The sequence below is a fragment of the Leptodactylus fuscus genome, chromosome 1 (genome assembly GCF_031893055.1).
Source record: "Leptodactylus fuscus isolate aLepFus1 chromosome 1, aLepFus1.hap2, whole genome shotgun sequence".
Classification (NCBI taxonomy): Eukaryota; Metazoa; Chordata; class Amphibia; order Anura; family Leptodactylidae; genus Leptodactylus; species Leptodactylus fuscus.
In genome coordinates, this window is record NC_134265.1 from 34,874,913 (window position 1) to 34,894,178 (window position 19,266).

A 19,266-nucleotide genomic window follows, 5' to 3' on the forward strand; every position below is an offset into this window, starting at 1 on the left:
TACAAGTGCCTTACTGACACATGCCCCCTCTGCACAGTCTCAGATCCTCCTCCATCTTCCAATGGGCTGACATCGCATCTGGTTTCCAGTTACAGACTCTGCTCCTCCCCAAGCTACATTCCAGGGACTTGCTGAAACTTCCCTGCAAAAATCTCCAAAATGGAGACTCTGCCTCCTCCTTACCCCTTAAAATGCTCTTCCCCAAAGGCTAAAGTATTTCTCGTCTTCTTCTCTATGGTTGTTTGCACGGCCGCTTTATTTATTTTACAGTTGAAATTCTTCAGACCCAGAGGGAAAGACTTCTACTCGTATGCAGTGAAGGATTCCAAGGGGGGGACGGTATGGCTGAACAAATACAGAGGCAAAGTAAGTAACAGCTCGTAGATCTGCATGGATCACACTGCTGTGTATGTATAGACTTTTGGGATGTCACGTTAACTTTATTGCAACTATTTAACCCATTGTCATTTCCGAGAGATAGACCCTAAGTATATCTGTCCCCTATGGAGTCATTTAGTGTCAGGCAGGGGAGAGATGTAGTTCTACTAAATCGATAGTATAGTTAACTCTTGCTATGGAATCTATATTATGGATCCTTATGACCTACACTTATGTCAATACTTTGGATCCATACAATGGACGGTCCCGGACATGGTCTTTCTCTGCAGATGACATGGGGCACTAGTACTGGGGTTTGGGTTGTATATACTGCCTGCGGTTATAGCCATCACAATGGATTTTTGCTCTCTTTTCCCCTGTAGGCGTCTCTGGTTGTAAACGTGGCGAGCGCCTGTCAGCACACAGATGCAAACTACAAAGGGCTGCAAGAATTACAGAGGGAGTATGGGCCGGCCCACTTTAATGTCCTCGCTTTCCCCTGCAACCAATTTGGGGAATCGGAGCCAAATTCGAACCGGGAAATAGCAGCCTTCGCTAAAGGAAACTATGGGGTGACATTTCCCATATTCAGCAAGATAAAAATTTTGGGCACCGAAGCAGAACCTGCATTCCGGTTCCTTGTAGGTAAGTGGATAATGGTTTATAGGTATGACAATGGGGGGAGGGAAAGGGGGGCCGTATCTTATTATGTGGGACAAGTATTATTGCCTGGAAGAATTCGGAACAATGGGGCAGATAAACTAATATATAGGCAACAGAATTCTGGTGACATTTGTGCCAAGAAACTGGTTTACATGCTTTCATCATTCTCTCTACCCCAAATAATATTAAGGTCCCCACGTGACCCCAAATGACTTAGACCTGAACACTAGTCTGAATCTAGCGCATGGGCACTGACCATTCTGATCCTGACAGCCCATGGCAAGATACAACTTTTATATCAATCTATTACATCATAGATATGGTTTTATAAAGAGAGTCTGACCCCAGACCCCAGGATACCATCCCAGTCCTGCACATAGATAGGTTAGGGTCTCCTGAATCAATCTGGGTTTTTTCCCCTTGTAAATCACTGACACCATTGCCAACATATTGCTGTTTTGTCAACATACAAAAGAACCCCATGAAGTAGTTAGGGCTCGTTCACACAGGGCAAGAGGGGGCGGATTTTGACGCCGAATCCACCTCAGAGTCCGCCCGCTCACAATGGAGGTCTAGGTAGACCCCTAGCTTTCTTTTCTCCGTGAGCGATAGGTTCCTGCTCACGGAAAGAAGAAGCAAGCTGCCCTTTCTTCAGACGGATTCCGCGACTGAGTCAGCCCCGGCATCCGCCTCGCGACAGCACCCTCCGGACTAGGCCCATTCATTTGGGCCTACTGCAGAGTGGGAAACCGCAAAAGTCGTAGCAGGCGCATTTTGGTCCTATTCTGATGTGGCTTCCCGCATCAAAATTAGGACCAAAATACGTGGTCACTATCCCCATGTGAATTAGCCCTAATAGCATTACCATCGCTCCAAAGAGGTAACTGGCAACACCCATGTTGCTCCAAAGAGCTCATCTGTATATTGACAAAATAATATCATAGCAATGGAGGCAGCGATTCTTAAAGGGAAAGTGTCACATGGCAAATGATATTCAGTTTTTAGATAGCACATTATAGAGCAGGAGGAGCTGAGAAGATGGATATGTAAATTTGTGGGCAAAGATACAGTATAACCTGTCAGTCATCCATTGAAATCCCCATTCTTTCTATGATGAGAAGTCCAGGAGGCGGAGCTATCAGTGATTGACAGCTGTCTCTGTATTCACAGTCATAGACTAGTCACTGACTAGTCCGCCTCCTGAATCTCAACATAGAATTAAATTTGTTCTACTAGGGTTATCTAACGTTAAGTAGTACACCACATGCAATTCCAACTCTTGCCACTAAGCCTAAAATAGTTTGTGACTTTCTTGTTCCTGAAGAAGATGGACTATGCGCCATGGACACAAGGGTCCGGAGCAGAACCCTATTGGCTTTCATGGTAGTTTTCTAGGTGCGACCTGTGTAGAGGTCATTGCATGGGAGGGGGGTTTCCGATAAGCTATAAAATCACCTATTGTGACTGGTGGATTCTATATCTTATCTACATATACAAGATAGATTATTTTTTTTGGCCTACTTATCACAGCAATCATCAGTAGGCTGATACATGAGGTGACTGCTGCAAAATAATCTTCTACGGGAAACAGGAAATCTCAGCATATTATTTGGCTTAGTGGTCAGGGTCAGAAAAGATTTTTTAGAAATGTTTTAAAAAACGTTGATAACATAAAAATAGATTAAAAAAAACACCAAAAATTCTTTAAAAACATGTTTAATGTAAGACATGATTAAAATTTGTGTATATATTTTTATTTTGTATTTAAATTTGCTATTATTTTACTTAGATGGAACCCGTGACCTATCTAATCTCTATATTTGTATTTAGATTCGACGAAGAAAGAGCCACGATGGAACTTTTGGAAATATCTGGTTAACCCCCAGGGTCAAGTCATAAAATTTTGGAAACCTGAGGAACCCGTGGCAAATATAAAAAATGACGTGGCCTCTATGGTCCGAGAAATCATCAAAAAGAAGAAAGAAGATCTTTGAAGTTACAAGAAATCTCAGGGCTGGACTGTGCACAGCAAGAATATCTGTTGGGTCTAAATTTTAGAATTTTTTTTTTTACATTTTGATATTTTGCAACTCTTTGAAAAATTAGTTTTTATATTTTTTGAGATTCAGTCCAAAGATACCAAAAATACTGGTTAAGAAATGGGATGTGACGGAGAAGTCTAAACATTGACAGAGGACCTGTTACCTATGTATTGGCATTGCCTGTCGAAATTATAACAATGGTTATAAATGATAATGCGGGAACAGTCTCGAAATTTTATTGTACCGGATGAATCTGCAGAACTTAGTCACATGTACGGAACTGTGCAAATATTCAGGCAGGGGTGGGAAAAAATGCTGCAAAGTGAGAATGCTTTCAGAAATAGAAGGGTTAATAGTTTTTTTTCGGCAAAATAAAGCGAATGAAGAAAAGAGAAATGTAAATCCCATCAATATTCGGTGTGACCTTTGCCCTTTGCCTTCCATCAGTTCTTCTCGGTACTTGCAGGCAGTTCTTGGCAGAACATAGCAGAGAGGTTGTTCCCGCCGCCATCTTGGAGAACTAAGCCCAGATCTTCTATGGATGTAGGCTTGATCCAATCCGTCTGTCTCTTCATATAATCTCAGATGGACTGGATGATATTGAGATCAGGACAATTTTGGGGCCATATCATCACTTCCAGGACTCCTTCTCAGGTCACACCAAATATTGGACCCATGTCCCCCCTGTTTCATTCCATGAGACTAGACGTTTTTCTTGGCCGGATACAAACTCCTGCATGTCTGACTTTGTGTCCGGCCAAAAAAAAAAAAACAGTTTCCCCACGTAGAGGCTGCAGGCGGACACCGGCAGTTTGCTTTTAAAACCCATTCAAATGAATGGGTTTTAAAGCTGACCACCGAGAAGCCGTCCCCTGTCCAATTTCGCTGGGGCTTAGGACGGAAACCCAGCGGAATGACACAGGGCGGACACGGGTGCAAGTGTGAAAGCCCCCTTAGTAGAATTTTTTTCCACATCTAACTAAAATGTTTGCACAGTACTGTATGTATAAAGATGTAGCCATGGCTGGACTCGTCCATCAGACTACCAGAGAAAATAACAGAACCCTTGAGGCTTAGGCTATGTTCACATCTGCTTTGGTAATCCATTCAGGGGAGTCCCCATGAGGACCCCTCAAAACGGACTACTGAATGCAATGGCAAGCGCTGTGCAGTGAAAGCACATGCACCCCATAGCCTATGATAGGGTCCATGTGCTTTGCGCACGGTCTCCGCACAGAACATGCGGACAGGAAAGTAGTTCCTGATCTACTTTCCTGTCCGCATGACTCGTGCAGAGACCATGCGGAAAGCACACGGACCCCATAATAGTATATGAGGTCCATGTGATTTCACAGTACACCGCTTGCTAATGCGCTCAGTAGTCCATTCTAGGGGGTCCCCATGCGGACTCCCCCAAACGGATTACCAACACAGATGTGAACGAGGCCTAAGCAGTTGTTCCTAGACAGGCTGCACATGTAGAACAGCTTCTATACTAGTAATAGGAGTGGGGCAATAGCTGTTTCCTCTGCATAGTGCTAACTACAAGTGCTGCATGTGCTCCCTGTCCACTAGCAGCTGGTGCAACAGCTGATCTGTGCGGGGTCCAGGTGTCGGCCCACCACAGATCACATGCTGGTGACCTATCCTGTGCATAGGTCATCAGTATGAAAAAATGATTTGGGGCTGGACAACCCCTTTAAATATGACTTGTACAATGGTAACAGTCTATGAGCTCATAACATTAAAATGGCACGTGCACTTTTTCTGTACAGCAGGCTACCATTGTAAGTATATGTTTGTAGCTGTATCTGCACGTATAAGGTCCAGTCCACATCTGCGTTTGGGCCATTCCGTTCCCCTCGCTGCATGAAAAGTCCTGCTAGCAGCAGTTTTCTCTCCACGTTTCGTGCAGAAACCGAGCGGAAACCACACGGACCCCATTATTGTCTATGGAGTCGGCAAGTTTCCTGGAGGTAACTGCTTTTTAATGCATCTAAGTTTCTGTTCCCCAAGCGGACTCCCCTAACACAGATGTGAATTGGGCCTCAGGGGGTCGTACACATTACATTAAAAGTAGGCTGAAAAACGGATCCACCATTGAATGAGCCATCATCTAATAAATAATCTTTTTGCAAATGCTGCCATACACTTTTTAGACCACATGGACTGTTCCAGTCATTCCAACTGGTCGCACATGTTCAATGACAGAGGGCAAAGGACGGACAATCTTTCTGGGAACGTTCTTTCAAAGTAATATCCTTCATCTGAATATTGGACAAAAAATTCAAACGTGGCCAAATTCTTTCCAGCATGGTGATGATCACTTATGGTGAAATTTGTCCATTCTTATGATCTTAAAGGGGTTATCCACTTTCTGTTAAAGATGGCCTATCCTCAGGGTAGGTGATCAATATTAGATCTGCAGGGGTCCGACACCTGAAACCCCTGCAGATCTACGTATTGTTTACGTGTCAGGAGTTCGCTCCCTGTACAAGCTGTAGAGGTGGATGTGGAGCGCTGTTGTAGTACCAAAACCATACCACTAGCGAACAGTGGGGCAGCGACGCGGATTGATTCAGGTGCCCCTAACCCTATCTATCTGTGGAGCTGGGGTTATATGATGGGTTCTGGGGACACTCCCTTTAAGTAATCCACTTATTAAATGCTGAGTGGTTTGGAGGACCAATATAGTGTATGACAGAATTTAAAAGATGTTTTTATTTTATTGTTATTTCTTTGCTGAGTAATACAGAGTTGTTTAGAAGTGTTTATGCGGTTTCTTTTGACCTCAGAGAGTTGTAATATGGGAGATGCCAGAGAATGGAGCAGGAAGCAGACAGCGCTGTTCTCTGTATAGTGGCTGAACCAAGTCACTGCCGCACAGCTGCCTGCTGATAGGCACTGATCTGCAGTAACCTGGTCTAGCCACTACACAGAGAACAGCGCTGTTTCCTGCTCTAATCACTGTCTATCCGTTTGATAGGGGGCTGGGTTTTGGACATATAGGCTTCTGAAGACATTTATGTGTTTTAAAGGGGCTATCCAATTTTACAAAATTCATGTATACCTTCAATGGAAGGAAAAACATTAGATATGAATACAGCATTATTGTTGGCCTCTGTAGATGCTAGGTGCCATTGACACGGCTTATCTCTACTGTTTATCTCCACTGGAAACAATGGCTTAGGCATTCTGTTGGCTCATGAGTTATACTCCAGAGCTGCATTCATAATTCAGCAGAAATAAAATTTCCCAGTAGCATCTCACCAGACCCCAAAATAAAATGAGCAGAGGCCCAGAAAGGTGATCAGACATAAATAAATTTTTATATATATAAAAAAAAATTTTAAATTTCATCATTATATACATTATATTACATTATATACATAATGTATTATATGCTGTCATTTTAATTCTGGCCACTAAGCCTAATAATCGAAGGACACTTGACAATTCTGTAGAGCTTTTCTTTTCAGCAGTCACCTCATTTACACAGTCCAGTGATATTAATGTGATCACCGCCTACTATTGACGTCAACGTTAAATAACCAATCGCAGAAGGCGCGTGTCATCAGCCATCTGGGTGCACTCATCATTGTGGAAGGCACGATGGATCAACACAAGTATGCGTCTATCCTTGTGGACCATGTTCACCCCTACATGTGAATTGTTTTTCCTCAGGATGATGGCATCTACTAGCAGGACAATGTGATGTGTCATAAAGCTCGCAGTGTACGTGCGTGGGTCAAGGAGCACCAGGATGAGTTTACCGTACTCCCTTGGCCAGCAAATTCCCCCGGACTTGAACCCAATCGAGTATCCGTGGGACCACCTCAATCGGGTTGTTCGTGCCATGGATGCTCAACCGCGTAACCTAGCGCAGCAGGCCACAGCACTGGAGTCGGCATGGCTCAACATCCCAGTGACCATCATCACAACATCCCCTCTCTTCCTGCACGTCTCGCAGCGGTCCGCTCTGCCAAAGGGGGCTATTCTGGATTTTGACAGGTGGTCACATTAATGTGACTGGACTGTGTACATCACAGACAAAACTAATGATATTGCAATAGAAGATAAATCTCTACAAACATTACAATAGAATCTCACACCTCTATAAATAGCAGTATTCATCACTGCATGCACTACTGAAAAGACATGGCGGTCAGAAGGTGTACCATGTCTCAATATGGCGAGGTTGTTTCAAAGAGACCACTTTGACAATTGATTATATCACATTTTATCAACTCCCCCTCCATGCCTGTCTCGAAAACTCTCCTATAGACTGTAATATTGCTGCCTATGACTGCTGTAAAGCATGTCACTAAATGCCGTTAACAGAACAGAGAAGAAGCTCAGGCAAGATGGCCGCCCCATAATCATGTACATAAAATAGAATAAAATATGTACGGTCAAAAAATAAAAAACAGATTACGAAAAAATGATAAAACTTCACTATTTAGTTTTAATAACTAAAGAATTGGCAATACATTCATTTATAGTTCATTAATTCTGGGACGTATAGTATACCCTACAGTAATATACTGTATTATTCAGACACAGGCAGAATTGTGAATACAGCTCTGGGTGCAGATTATAACTCAGTAGGAAATATAGGAACAGTATTTCATTCTGACCACTAAGCCCAATAATTGAATGACACTTGACCATTCTGTAGGGATTTTCTTTACAGCAGTCACCTCCTTTACATCAATAGTAGCAATAATAGTAATTGTAGTCAACTGCACACCAGCCTATACTTACTCCCGGTGACAATGACATGCGCTGATGTGGTAGTGTACGTAGTAGCTGATACTGACACCACAGCTAACTAACAATACACTGCCTAATCACCGCACATACAATGGACTACATTCAGTCTGCGTTTCCGGGGTTGTCTGTGAGACCATGGACAAAACGTCTGCGCCATCACAGATACAACACACAGGACGCGCAAACTAAAGAAGTCAAGTTATAAGAATTGGTAAAACATACAATGTAACAATAGAGATCATACAATGTACAATAACCCCTGGACAGTCCGATCCTAGAGTCGTAGTCCACCATTCTTACTTATGGTCAATAAGGGAAGGTTCACGTCCGTTTTCTGTCCCTCCTATATTCTTTCCCTTGTTTCTAAGCTTGTCGTTGGAGTATGGCGGCGTTGAGGATCTTGCATAATGGCGGTAAACTGAGCAATGTGTTTCCGCCACGGTTTCTCCTGCAGCGCTTTTTCATTCAGCCTTATCCTTATCTGAAATTTCCCCAATATGGGACTATTAAAGGATTATCTTATCTTATCTTACTCTTTTACGTATAATATATTATTGTGTCTGCACCGTATACTAAGTAAAAGAATTGTAACATAACATATTAGATTCTCCGGGTGATGGCGCATGCAGAAAGGGGGCAGATGCAAGTTACCTGGCGTAGTAACTGCAAACCAGCTAACATTACACTGCCTTCCATCCGCACACACTGTATACACAATAGTCATGGTAATGGTATATACTATAAGCGATGTATTGTCTCTGTTGCTGGTGGCAGCGTATCAGCGACTGCTGAATACTACAACAAGCAGCCAGCTAAAAACACACTGCCTACCTGAAACAGGGATAGCGATGGGACACAGGTCAGCAAGTTGTCGGGCTGAACAATGTGTATTTAAGTAGATCCACTAGGTGGCGCTCTTACCCTTCCAGATGAAGTTGTGCGATGCATCAGTGTGGAGGGCATCTAGCAGCTGTGTTATCAGATCACAACAGCCAGCTAGCAATGCACTGCCTCACCGCTCCACCATATACAATACACGTCACATAACACTGGCCATGGGCAGAGTCTTCATGGCGTAGAGATCTGACTATCATTAGAAAACCTTTTACTCATGCCTAAAATGAGAATGTTTCCAGCAGTTCCCTTTGAAATGAATGGACCGTTGCGCTCATTTCTGACCTGCCGCTGATTTACACCCCAAGCCTTGTGATCGGTAGAGATTCCAGTGAGTTACTTAATACCCCTTTAAGGACGGGAACCCATTTGTTTTACAGCAATTCCATCCACACATTGCAGAAAAATACATGAAGTGGAAACGCTACGATTACCGAAACTGTTGCGTTTTTGGAAATCGCAGCATATCAGTTATACTGTACATACGGAAATGCTGGTGGTTTCCCTAATGGAAGCAAAATGTCTGAGCAATTTCTGTAAAAAAAAACTCTGCGGGAAAAACCACAATGCGTTTTCACCACGGTTTTCCCTTTTCTGCTGCAGCCCACTATGAGGGGCGTTAGTCTAAATATGTGCAGGCTATATCCCCTGATGCCTGGTTCACATCTGCATTCGGTATTCTGTTCGGGGAGTCCTCTTGGGAATCCTCCCCGAACGGAATACCCAATGCATTAAAAAGCGGTGAGCAATGAAAATGCACAGACCCCATAGATTATAATGGGGTCCATGTGTTTTCTGCGCGGTGTCCACATGAGTCATGCGGAGAGGAAAGTAGTTCACGAATTACCGTACTTTTCTCTCCGCATGTTGCGTGCAGAAAACACACAGACCCCATTATAGTCTATGAAGTCTGTGTGCTTTCATTGCTCACCGCTTTTTAATTCGTTGGGTATTCTGTTCCCCAAGCGGACTCCCCGAACAGAATACCAAACGCAGATGTGAACCAGGCCTAACTGTGCATGCATTATTACTATATAGTATATGAGTGTATATAAAGTTTCTGTTACATGCCAACAAGTTTGCAGAAACCTTACTCAAATGGAATACAGAAAGTCTTTAGATCTGATGCAGATTTCACACGGAATCTGCGACAAAAACAGGGTCAAATCTGATAAGTGTGAACAAAGCCTAATAGTTAAGGTCATGTTTAATAATACACGGAAATAGTTTTTCCAAGATGAGATGACTGTACACAGAATGTGTCACTGAGCCTGCAGGCATGCTGGGAGATTTCAGCTCTGCAGATAAATAATGATACAGTATATTTGCAAAGTTACTTTTCCTTTTTATACAACCTTTTGCACAGCTGTCACCGGCGGACATAACCTGTATGACATGTGCCTAAGTGTGAGTGAAGAGGGGTGACGGGCAGTCAGTATTAAAGGGGTTTCCCATGAACATATAGAAAGAGAGAGAGAATTGTAAGTTAACATTTTTGCAACTATAAATAATTAAAAATGTTGCAAGTTTTAGGCTAAGGCCCCACGTTGCAGAAACGCAGCTTTTTTTGTTGCAGTTTTTGGAGCAAAAGCCAAGAATGGCTACAAAAGGAATGGAAAAAATCTAACGCGGAGTCTCAGCCTTAGAGATTTCTTCTGACCATCTCTGGTGACATTGTCTGCCGTGATCAGATAGAGATGCTGGAAATCTTTCGAACTCTGCAAAATTTTTAATTATTTGTAATTGCAAAAAATGTTTAACTTTGAATTCTCTACACATTTAAATACGGTTCTAAAGTTCACGGGGAGACCTCTTTAACCCCTAGGTGACCACTGCCCTGCACTGACCTTCGCTTTCTGTAAAGTCGGTTTCTTGCTCCCTCTGAAGTCTCTCCCAAGTCTCTTCATAATACTTTCCTGAAGAAAACAGACAAGGTCAATAATTCTTACCCCTCCAAACTCCTTCTACATAGACTGAAGCCTGGCACAAGCCCCTTACCCACATGACATGCTCATCCGTCTTAATCCTGGGGCAGGCCAGTCTCTCCAGCTTCCAGTCCATGTCTCCTTGCTGTTGTAGCCGCTGCTGCAGCCTGTGATGCTCCCCGGGGACCAGTCTCCTCTATAAAGCGGAGCCCGGGCGGCGGATGGAGCGGGAATCACCTGTGCTGCGCTCTGATTGGTGGACGACTTCGGAAACGTTCTATGAGTGACGTCACGGCAGGGAATCCCTCTAGAGCCGGGGGCGGCTACTGCAGCGGGAAGCTCTGGTGACGTCACGGCAGGGATTCCCTGCTGGAGGTGTGTATGGAGAAGCCGCAGGCTGTGTGTATACTGCTGCTCAGGGTCACAGCCGCGGTTATTAGAGCGCCAGTCTGCGGCTGATGGTGGCAACTGATAAAGGAGCAGCACCCGCGGGAGATGGTGCAGATAGGCGGGTGGAGGGAGCGGCAAACCGGTGCCATAGTTACCCAAAACTTACCCATGTGCGGTTATTACAGGGTGCGGTAATGTGATTGTTAACCCCTTCCCTCCCGTTTTTTACTCCCCAGATTCCTAAAACCAGACGTTTTTTTAAAAAAACTATTTGTCCAATCACGGGGCTTATTTTTTTGCAGAACAAATTCCCCTTCGTGCGCCCTGTAATATCCCAGGAATACTTCAGCCACTTTCTTATGGACATTGGTTTTACAGTTTACTGTTTACTATGCAGCCAAAATGACAAGGTACAATCCGCAATACCAAATATTATATAATATATATATATATATATATATATATATATATATATATATATATATATATCACCTTTAACAAAACTCAATCAACAAAAATATTAAATGTGGTGACCATTATCTTACACATACTGGTATCAGTCATGTACAGGAGATGGTTTGGGACTTTTTCTCAGTAGTGGGCACTGCCCTTTGAAAAGGTAGAGTACACTATTGTTATTAATAAATGTAGGATTTGTCTGATATTTTGATCACTTTTAATTTAGTTTCTGGTAGGCAAAATGGCAAATACTTGATGGCTCGGTAATATCTGTTTATACATCTATCTATCTATCTATCTATCTATCTATCTATCTACACATCTATCTATCTATCTATCTATCTATCTATCTATCTATCTATCTATCTATCTATCTACCTACCTACACATCTATCTATCTATCTATCTATCTATCTATCTATCTATCTATCTATCTATCTATCTATCTATCTATCTATCTATCTATCTATCTATCTATCTATCTATCTACCTACACATCTATCTATCTATCTATCTATCTATCTATCTATCTATCTATCTATCTATCTATCTCCTATCTATCTAATCTATCTATCTATCTATCTACCTACCTACACATCTATCTATCTATCTATCTATCTATTTATATACGTACACAAAAGAGAATTGGGACAGCACTTCCCAATCCCAATATGAACAGGTGCTAACTACCATGGCAATGTATAAATATAGAAAATGTAGCAGCACCCTGCATAAAGCACAAAGGTACCTTTGTGCTGTGTGCACGGTGCTGCTTTTTCTATATATATTTATTTATTTATTTATTTACACATCTATCTATCTATCATCTATCTATCTATCTATCTATCATCTATCTATCTATCTATCTGTTTATCTATCTATCTCCTATCTATCTATCTATCTATCTATCTATCTATCTATCTATCTATCTATCTATCTATCTATCTCCTATCTATCTATCTATCTATCTATCTATCTATCTATCTCCTATCTATCTCCTATCTATCTATCTATCTATCTACTTATTAACTATTGCCCAAAAGAAAATACAAGGCAGCAGGTGTCAGCAACAAAACCATGATCCAAGGCTTGTAGATAAAATTGTAATGAAGATAATTTTGTGTGTATTAGCCCATATTCAGTGATGTTTCAGTCCTCTATTATGAGTTTTTTCAAAATCCTTATGAATTTCTGGATCCTTATGTTGCTAAATGCAGGATTTATTATGATGTACAAGGCATAAATTGTTCCAATTTTTTTTTTTTTTTGTGCTAATAGGATTTTTGCTCAAAAAGTGGAACAAAAAAAAGAGCCATCCCTGCATTCACGTGGGGCACTCGTGGCCTCCATTCTCATAATTGTTTGTGTCTCAGCAGTCAGACCCCCTAGGGAATGAGTGTTATTACTGGGTAAACCCTTTAAAGAGGACCTTTCATGGTTTGGGGCGCATTTTATATACTGCTGGAAAGCCGACAGTGAATTCAGCGCACTGTCGGCTTTCCTGATCTGTGCCCTGGCTAAAGCGCTATTGGTCCAGGTACCGTAGCTCTTTACAGTCAGAAGGGCGTTCCTGACACTCAGTCAGAAACGTCCTTCTCCACAGCAGCGCCTATTGCACTGTACAGTGTGAGCGGGGAGGAAAGCCCCCTCCCGCTGCTCACAGTGCTCGTCCATAGACAAGTATTATCAGGAGGGGAGGGGGCGTTCCTCCCCGCTCACACTGTACAGCGCGGTAGGTGCTCCTGTGAGGAATGGGGAACGCCCTTCTGACTGTAAAGCGCACTGTCGGCTTTCCAGCAGTATATAGAACTGCCTGTGCCCCACACCATGAAAGGTCTTCTTTAAGTTTTGCTGGGTGACAATCTGTCATGTGATGTGAAAAAAGAGACGCAGAGGAAAATAACTGTATTTTTTCTTGTTTTTTCTTGGTTATTGATAAATGAGAACAGGAATCGATTACTATAGACAAGTGTTCTTGATCGTTCATCTGTGCACCATCATTTTTATAGTAGCAAAGTTTTATTTGAGATTTATTTAAGAAATCTTATCCACATGCTGCAGAATATATCTGGACAGAATATATATGGAATTTCACCTACAGTTCAGATTTTATTGTTTATTAACACTTGACAGAAATTTCTGCAACTAAAAATCAGTTCCATGAATCTGAATGGTGTTTGCAAAATTCATCAGGGGGAATTTATCAATGAGAGGGATGATATTGTGGCACACGAGCAGGACTTTTCTCTCCGCGTATTTCAGGCGGAAACCTGGCAGACCCCGTTAGGGTATGTTCACACAGCGGAAAATGGATTCCTCGTGTGAACAAACCGCGTGGCTAGCCACAACGGAATACCAATGCAGTGCACCAGCATCCCATCAGGGCCTTTCGCTCCAGAATAGACACAAATGAATGGGCCTAATCGGGAGGGAGTCTTGTGACGTGGCTGCTGAGGCTGAGTCAGCTGCGGAATCCGCGGCAAGATAGGGCATCTCGCTTCTTTTTTCTGCCACTAGCTAGCGGAAAAAATAAGCAAGCGGCTCCCATTGAAGTCAATGCCAGCCGTTTTGGTAGGTGGATTTTGAGGCGAATTCCATGTCATAATCCACTGCCAAAAAACTCTGTGTGAACTAGCCCTTATAGTCTATGGGGTCCGCGGGTAAGCGATTTTTGAACATTTTGGGTTTCTGTTTTTTGGGTCCCGAAAAACGTAAACCCGAACGCTAGCATATACCTAGCATAACAGTTACTATTCCTTCTGCAAGTATCAGAAAACTTTCCATCAGACTGTGAGGCTATTGTGGATTTTTTAAAGGGGTTTTCCAGCCCCAATTCAATTTTTCATACAGATGAACTATCCATAGGATAGGCCATCAGCATGTGATCAGTCGGTGTCTGACACCCAGACCGCGCACATATTGTCTATTCCAGCAGTCTCTGGCAGCCACATCCACTGCATAGCCGTAGTTCTGGTGAACTGCAACGCCACTGCTATTACTATATAGCTATATATATATATATAAAATATATAATACTATATACTATGGATTGTAAGCTCTTGCGAGCAGGACCCTCAGTCCCGTTGTGTAAAAATTACTTTCTTTGTAATGTATCTTTCTGTCTGTATTTGAACTCTACAAATTGTACAGCGCTGCGGAATATGTTGGCGCTATATAAATAAAATGTATTATTATTATTATTATTATATATTACTATTATATAGGAGTGTTGCGTCACCCGGGGCTGCTAGGACAACTGATATGGGTTGGGTCCAGATGTCAGACCCCGAAAGATCACAGACTGATGACCTATCGTGTAGTTATCAGTAGGAACACAATTATTTTGGACTGGAAAACCCCTTTAATCCAAAGTATGTCAATTCTGGTATCGTCACTATTTACACAGTGTACTGGTGGTCCCAACATGGCTGCCGATGTGACCAGACCTACCCATCATGTGAACTGTTGCTTGTGCAGTGCCAATGGAGGTCGCAGCTGGATAGGTTTGGGCATATGCCCTCAGCAGCCATGTTGGGACAGTGTAAACCATGGAGTTAGCTATACTACACAAGTATAGTGGGGACAATGGCGCTAAAAGGCACAAAAGGATCCGATACATGATAGACCTAATGGAAACCTCCCAACCGTTCCGATTTCCGCGGGACATTCACGATTCCGGTGACATGTCCCGCGGTCCCGGTTGGAGGGAGGTATGTCCCCATTTCAACTCAGATCTGTGTCCAGAGGACGCAGATCTGAGTTGAACACATACGCGGCTAAAGCAAGGAGCTGACACAGGTCAGCTCCTTGCTTCACCGCTGAGCGCCGCCTACTGGCTTGTAGACACGATGTGATGACGTCACATCGCATCTACAACTGTGCGCCAGTGAGAGAGACAGAGAGAGGCGCGCAGAGAGCAGCGGGGGAACGAAGGAGAAGGTAAGTGTAATGTGGAGGTGGAACGTGAAACTGGGGGCAGATGAAGGAGAGGACGGCATGACACTGGGGGCAGAGATGTGGGGACATGAATCTGGGGGCAGAGATGTGGGGACATGAATCTGGGGGCAGAGATGGAGGGGACATGAATCTGGGGCAGAGATGGAGGGACATGAATCTGGGGGCAGAGATGGAGGGGACATGAATCTGGGGGCAGAGATGGAGGGGACATGAATCTGGGGGCAGAGATGGGAGACATGAATCTGGGGGCAGAGATGGAGAGGGCATGAATCTGGGGGCAGAGATGTGGGGACATGAATCTGGGGACAGAGATGGAGGGGACATGAATCTGGGGGCAGAGATGGAGGGGACATGAATCTGGGGGCAGAGATGGAGAGGGCATGAATCTGGGGGCAGATGAAGGGGTTATATGAAACTGGGGGAGAGATAGAGGGGGGACATATAATTTACGGGTGACTGTAGGAGGATTATACTGTGTGCGGGCACATGAAAAATTAATGAGAATGGGCGGGGTCAACACAAAAGTGGGCGGGGCACATTTTGTCCCTCTTTCGGTTCTTCAAAAGTTGGGAGGTATGCTAATGGACCTGGGGTCTGTCAGTTTTCTATGATGGTCTCAGTCACTTTACTGACATAGGATTGTGTGACACTTTCAATGCAGCCTCCATCACATCTGTAAACATGCGCTCATAGGTGACCCATTCCTTTAATAAAAACTGAAAAGTAGCAGAAAGTTCCCTTTTTATTCAGTGTATGACTGTAACACTATCAGGCACTTCAGTAACATCTCTACAGCCATAGACAAGGAAGTCAACTCCGCCACTGCAACTTCTGCAGCCAATCCTCCTAGTTGCCATGGGCACAGAGTCGGCGCCGACTGCACAGTCACATGACCGTTGAACCGTCAGCGCCAACTGCCGGGTGGTGTGGGTGAGTGGCGGCAAAGAATCGCGCGAACAGGCACAAGGGGGCGGGGCCTCGGTCGTTACGCGGCGGACGGGTCACGTGACGCGGGAGTCCTGAGTTCTGTTCTGCGGTCTCGCTGCTGCTTGGAATCTGTATAGATCATAACAGTTACTGATGGGAGGGGCCATAGTGACGTCAGATATGAACTATACAGAGTGAGTGGCCGGACAAATTCCCTCATGTCAGAAATTTTGTAGCCGAAGTGCTCAATAAAGTTGTGTCAGCTGAACACTTATGCTATAGTGAATAAGTTATATATTTTTTTTAATAAAAATGATTTTTTTTAATAAATACTACTACATATATTAATTGCATATGGAATAATTAGCTTAACCCCTCAGGACCGAGTTAATTTTTGTTTTTGCATATACGTTTTTCTCTCTCCCCATTCCAAGAGCCATCTTTTTGTTTGCGAGACAAACTGTACTTTATAATGGTGCCATTTTATATCCTGTACAATGTACTGGGAAGCTGGAAAAAAAATCAAAATGAGGTGAAATTGGGGGGAAAAAACTACTTCCGTTAATTTCAAATGGATTTCATTTTTACGTCATTTGCTATGTGGTAAAAACGACATATTCTGTGGGTCGGTACGATCACAGCGATGCCAAATTTATAGAGTATTTTTAATGTTTTCATACCTTTTAAAAAATACAAAAATTTCTTTGCGACGCCATATTGTAAGACCTGTAACTTTTTTATATTTATATGTACGGAGCTGGGGATGGCGTCTTTTTATGCGGGATAAGATAGCGTTGGTATTGATACCATTTTGAGGAAGTTCTGATGTTTGTTCACCTGATGAATATTTTTACATTTTAATAATTTAGGCATTTTTGAGCTTGTTTTTTTTATTTTTTTTTATTTTGATATGTGATCTAGGGAAAGTGGGGATTTGAACTTAGATTTTGTGGGGGTTTATGCTTTTTAAAATGGTTTAATTTTAATTTTTTTTTAACTTTTCAGGCCTGGGTCACAGATGCGCATGAGTTTCTGTTCGGGGAGTCCGCTTGGAAACCTAATCCGCATAAAAAGTCATTTCCTAAGGAAACATACTGACCTCCTAGACTATAATGGGACCCGTGTGGTTTCTGCTCGGTTTCCATATGAAAAATGCAGAGAGAAAAGTGCTGCTTGCAGAGAGGGGAACAGAATGGCCCAAAAGCAGATGTGAACCGGGCCTCAGACCCTTTAGGGACCGTGAACCCTAGGGGGTCTGATCGCTCATACAATACACTGCAGTATTAAAGTATTAGGGGGCGTTCACACTACAGTCGGTGTCCGACAGGTAGTGTCCACTGCTAATGTCCGTTCAAAATCTTGCACGGACATTAGCAGCGGACACTAGCTGTGTCCGTGACATTTGGCATTCATTTAAATGGAGATCGGGTGCGTTGTTTTACACTCCGTGCCTGTCCTTAACTGTCCGTTCCTAAAGATGTCTGACTTTTCAAACAGACAGAAAAAACCTACATGTCGGGTTTTGCTGCGGACAGGTACAAAACACTCACGGGCGCTGACTTTCACTGTTCACATTCATTTTAATGGGTTTAACTGACTGCCGGGTTTCCGTCCCCTGTCCAGTTTCTTGGGGCAGAAGACGGAAACAGCTGGATTGCCTAAAGCGGACACAGGTGCAGGTCTAAATCCGCCTTAAAGAGGACCTTTCACCATATCTGGGCACAGGCAGTGTTATATACTGCCAGAAAGCTGACAGTGCGCTGAATTCAGTGCACTGTCGGCTTTCCCGATCTGTGCCCGGTGTGAAGAGCTTACGGCCCGGTACCGTAGCTCTTCTATGGTCAGAAGGGCGTTTCTGACCATTAGCCAGAGACGTCCTTCTGCCTCGCGTCGCCTATCACACTGTGCTGTGGAGCCGGGAGGAACGCCCCCTCCCTCTGCTCACACAGCTTGTCCGTAGACGAGCATTATCAGGGAGGGAGGGGGCGTTCCTCCCGGCTCCACAGCACAGCGCGATTGGCGCCGCGAGGCAGAAGGACGTCTCTGGCTAATGGTCAGAAACGCCCTTCTGACTGTAAAGCGCTACGGTACCGGGACCAATAGCGCTTTACACCGGGCACAGATCGGGAAAGCCGACAGTGCGCTGAATTCAGCGCACTGTCAGCTTTCTGGCAGTATATAGAACTGCCTGTGCCCAGATATGGTGAAAGGTCCTCTTTAAATCAGACAATAGAGCAATTGTCAACCTTTTTAAATTGTAAACAGACAACTGGATCTGCCGCCATATTGTTTCTCATTTTCCGAAAATAATTAGTAATTATGAACTATTAGGCTAGCTTCACATCTGCATAAAACTCAGTTTTGTTCGGGTCTCCGGCGGATCTGAATGAGAGCTGGACCTCGCAGATGGTGGTTACGTTGTTTTTATACCAAACCCAGCTGAGAGAAAAGTCCTCAGTGCAGAACTTCTTTCTCCGTCAATTTCTAGCAAATCCCATCCACATAGTGAAGAGAAAACTTGCGTTTTTGGAATTCGCATTACGTCAATTACACCTACGGAAACTGCGGTTTCCCTGTAGGTATAATTGAAGCAGAAAGTCCACAGAAGAAACCTCTGCAGACGTCCTCCGTAAAGAGCTGTGGGAAAAACTGCGATGCTTTACCCCTGCGGTTTTTCCTTTTTTTATGTAGATTGTGAGCCCCATATAGGGATGACAATGTACATTTTTTTCCTATCAGTATGTCTTTTTGTAGAATGGGAGGAAATCCATGCAAACACGGGGAGAACATACAAACTCCTTGCAGATGTTGTTCCTGGTGGGATTCAAACCCAGTACTCCAGCACTGCAAAGCTGCAG

General features: G+C 43.5%; 2 protein-coding genes across 3 annotated transcripts in view; one reads left to right on the top strand and one right to left on the bottom strand.

Annotated features, from left to right (window-relative positions):
- Positions 1-10,811, bottom strand: part of CDC20B (cell division cycle 20B) — a 31,492-nt gene extending 20,681 nt beyond the window's left edge. The window contains exons 1-2 of the mRNA XM_075269448.1: positions 10,749-10,811; positions 10,598-10,666 (exon numbers count right to left, since the gene is read on the bottom strand). Coding sequence (XP_075125549.1) covers positions 10,598-10,666; positions 10,749-10,811 — 132 coding nt within the window. The remainder of the gene's footprint in view (positions 1-10,597; positions 10,667-10,748) is intronic.
- On the top strand, positions 144-3,583 carry GPX8 (glutathione peroxidase 8 (putative)). 2 transcript variants are annotated; one of them, XM_075262389.1, is made up of 3 exons: positions 144-366; positions 762-1,023; positions 2,872-3,583. In XM_075262389.1, exons 1-3 carry the CDS (start codon positions 160-162, stop codon positions 3,033-3,035), a joined length of 633 nt encoding a protein of 210 aa, XP_075118490.1. In that variant the 5' UTR covers positions 144-159; the 3' UTR covers positions 3,036-3,583. The 2 variants fall into 2 exon arrangements, with proteins under 2 accessions (XP_075118490.1, XP_075118491.1); XM_075262390.1 differs by lacking the exon at positions 762-1,023 and having other exon boundaries at positions 2,872-3,016.
- Positions 10,812-19,266: the final 8,455 nt, after the last annotated feature.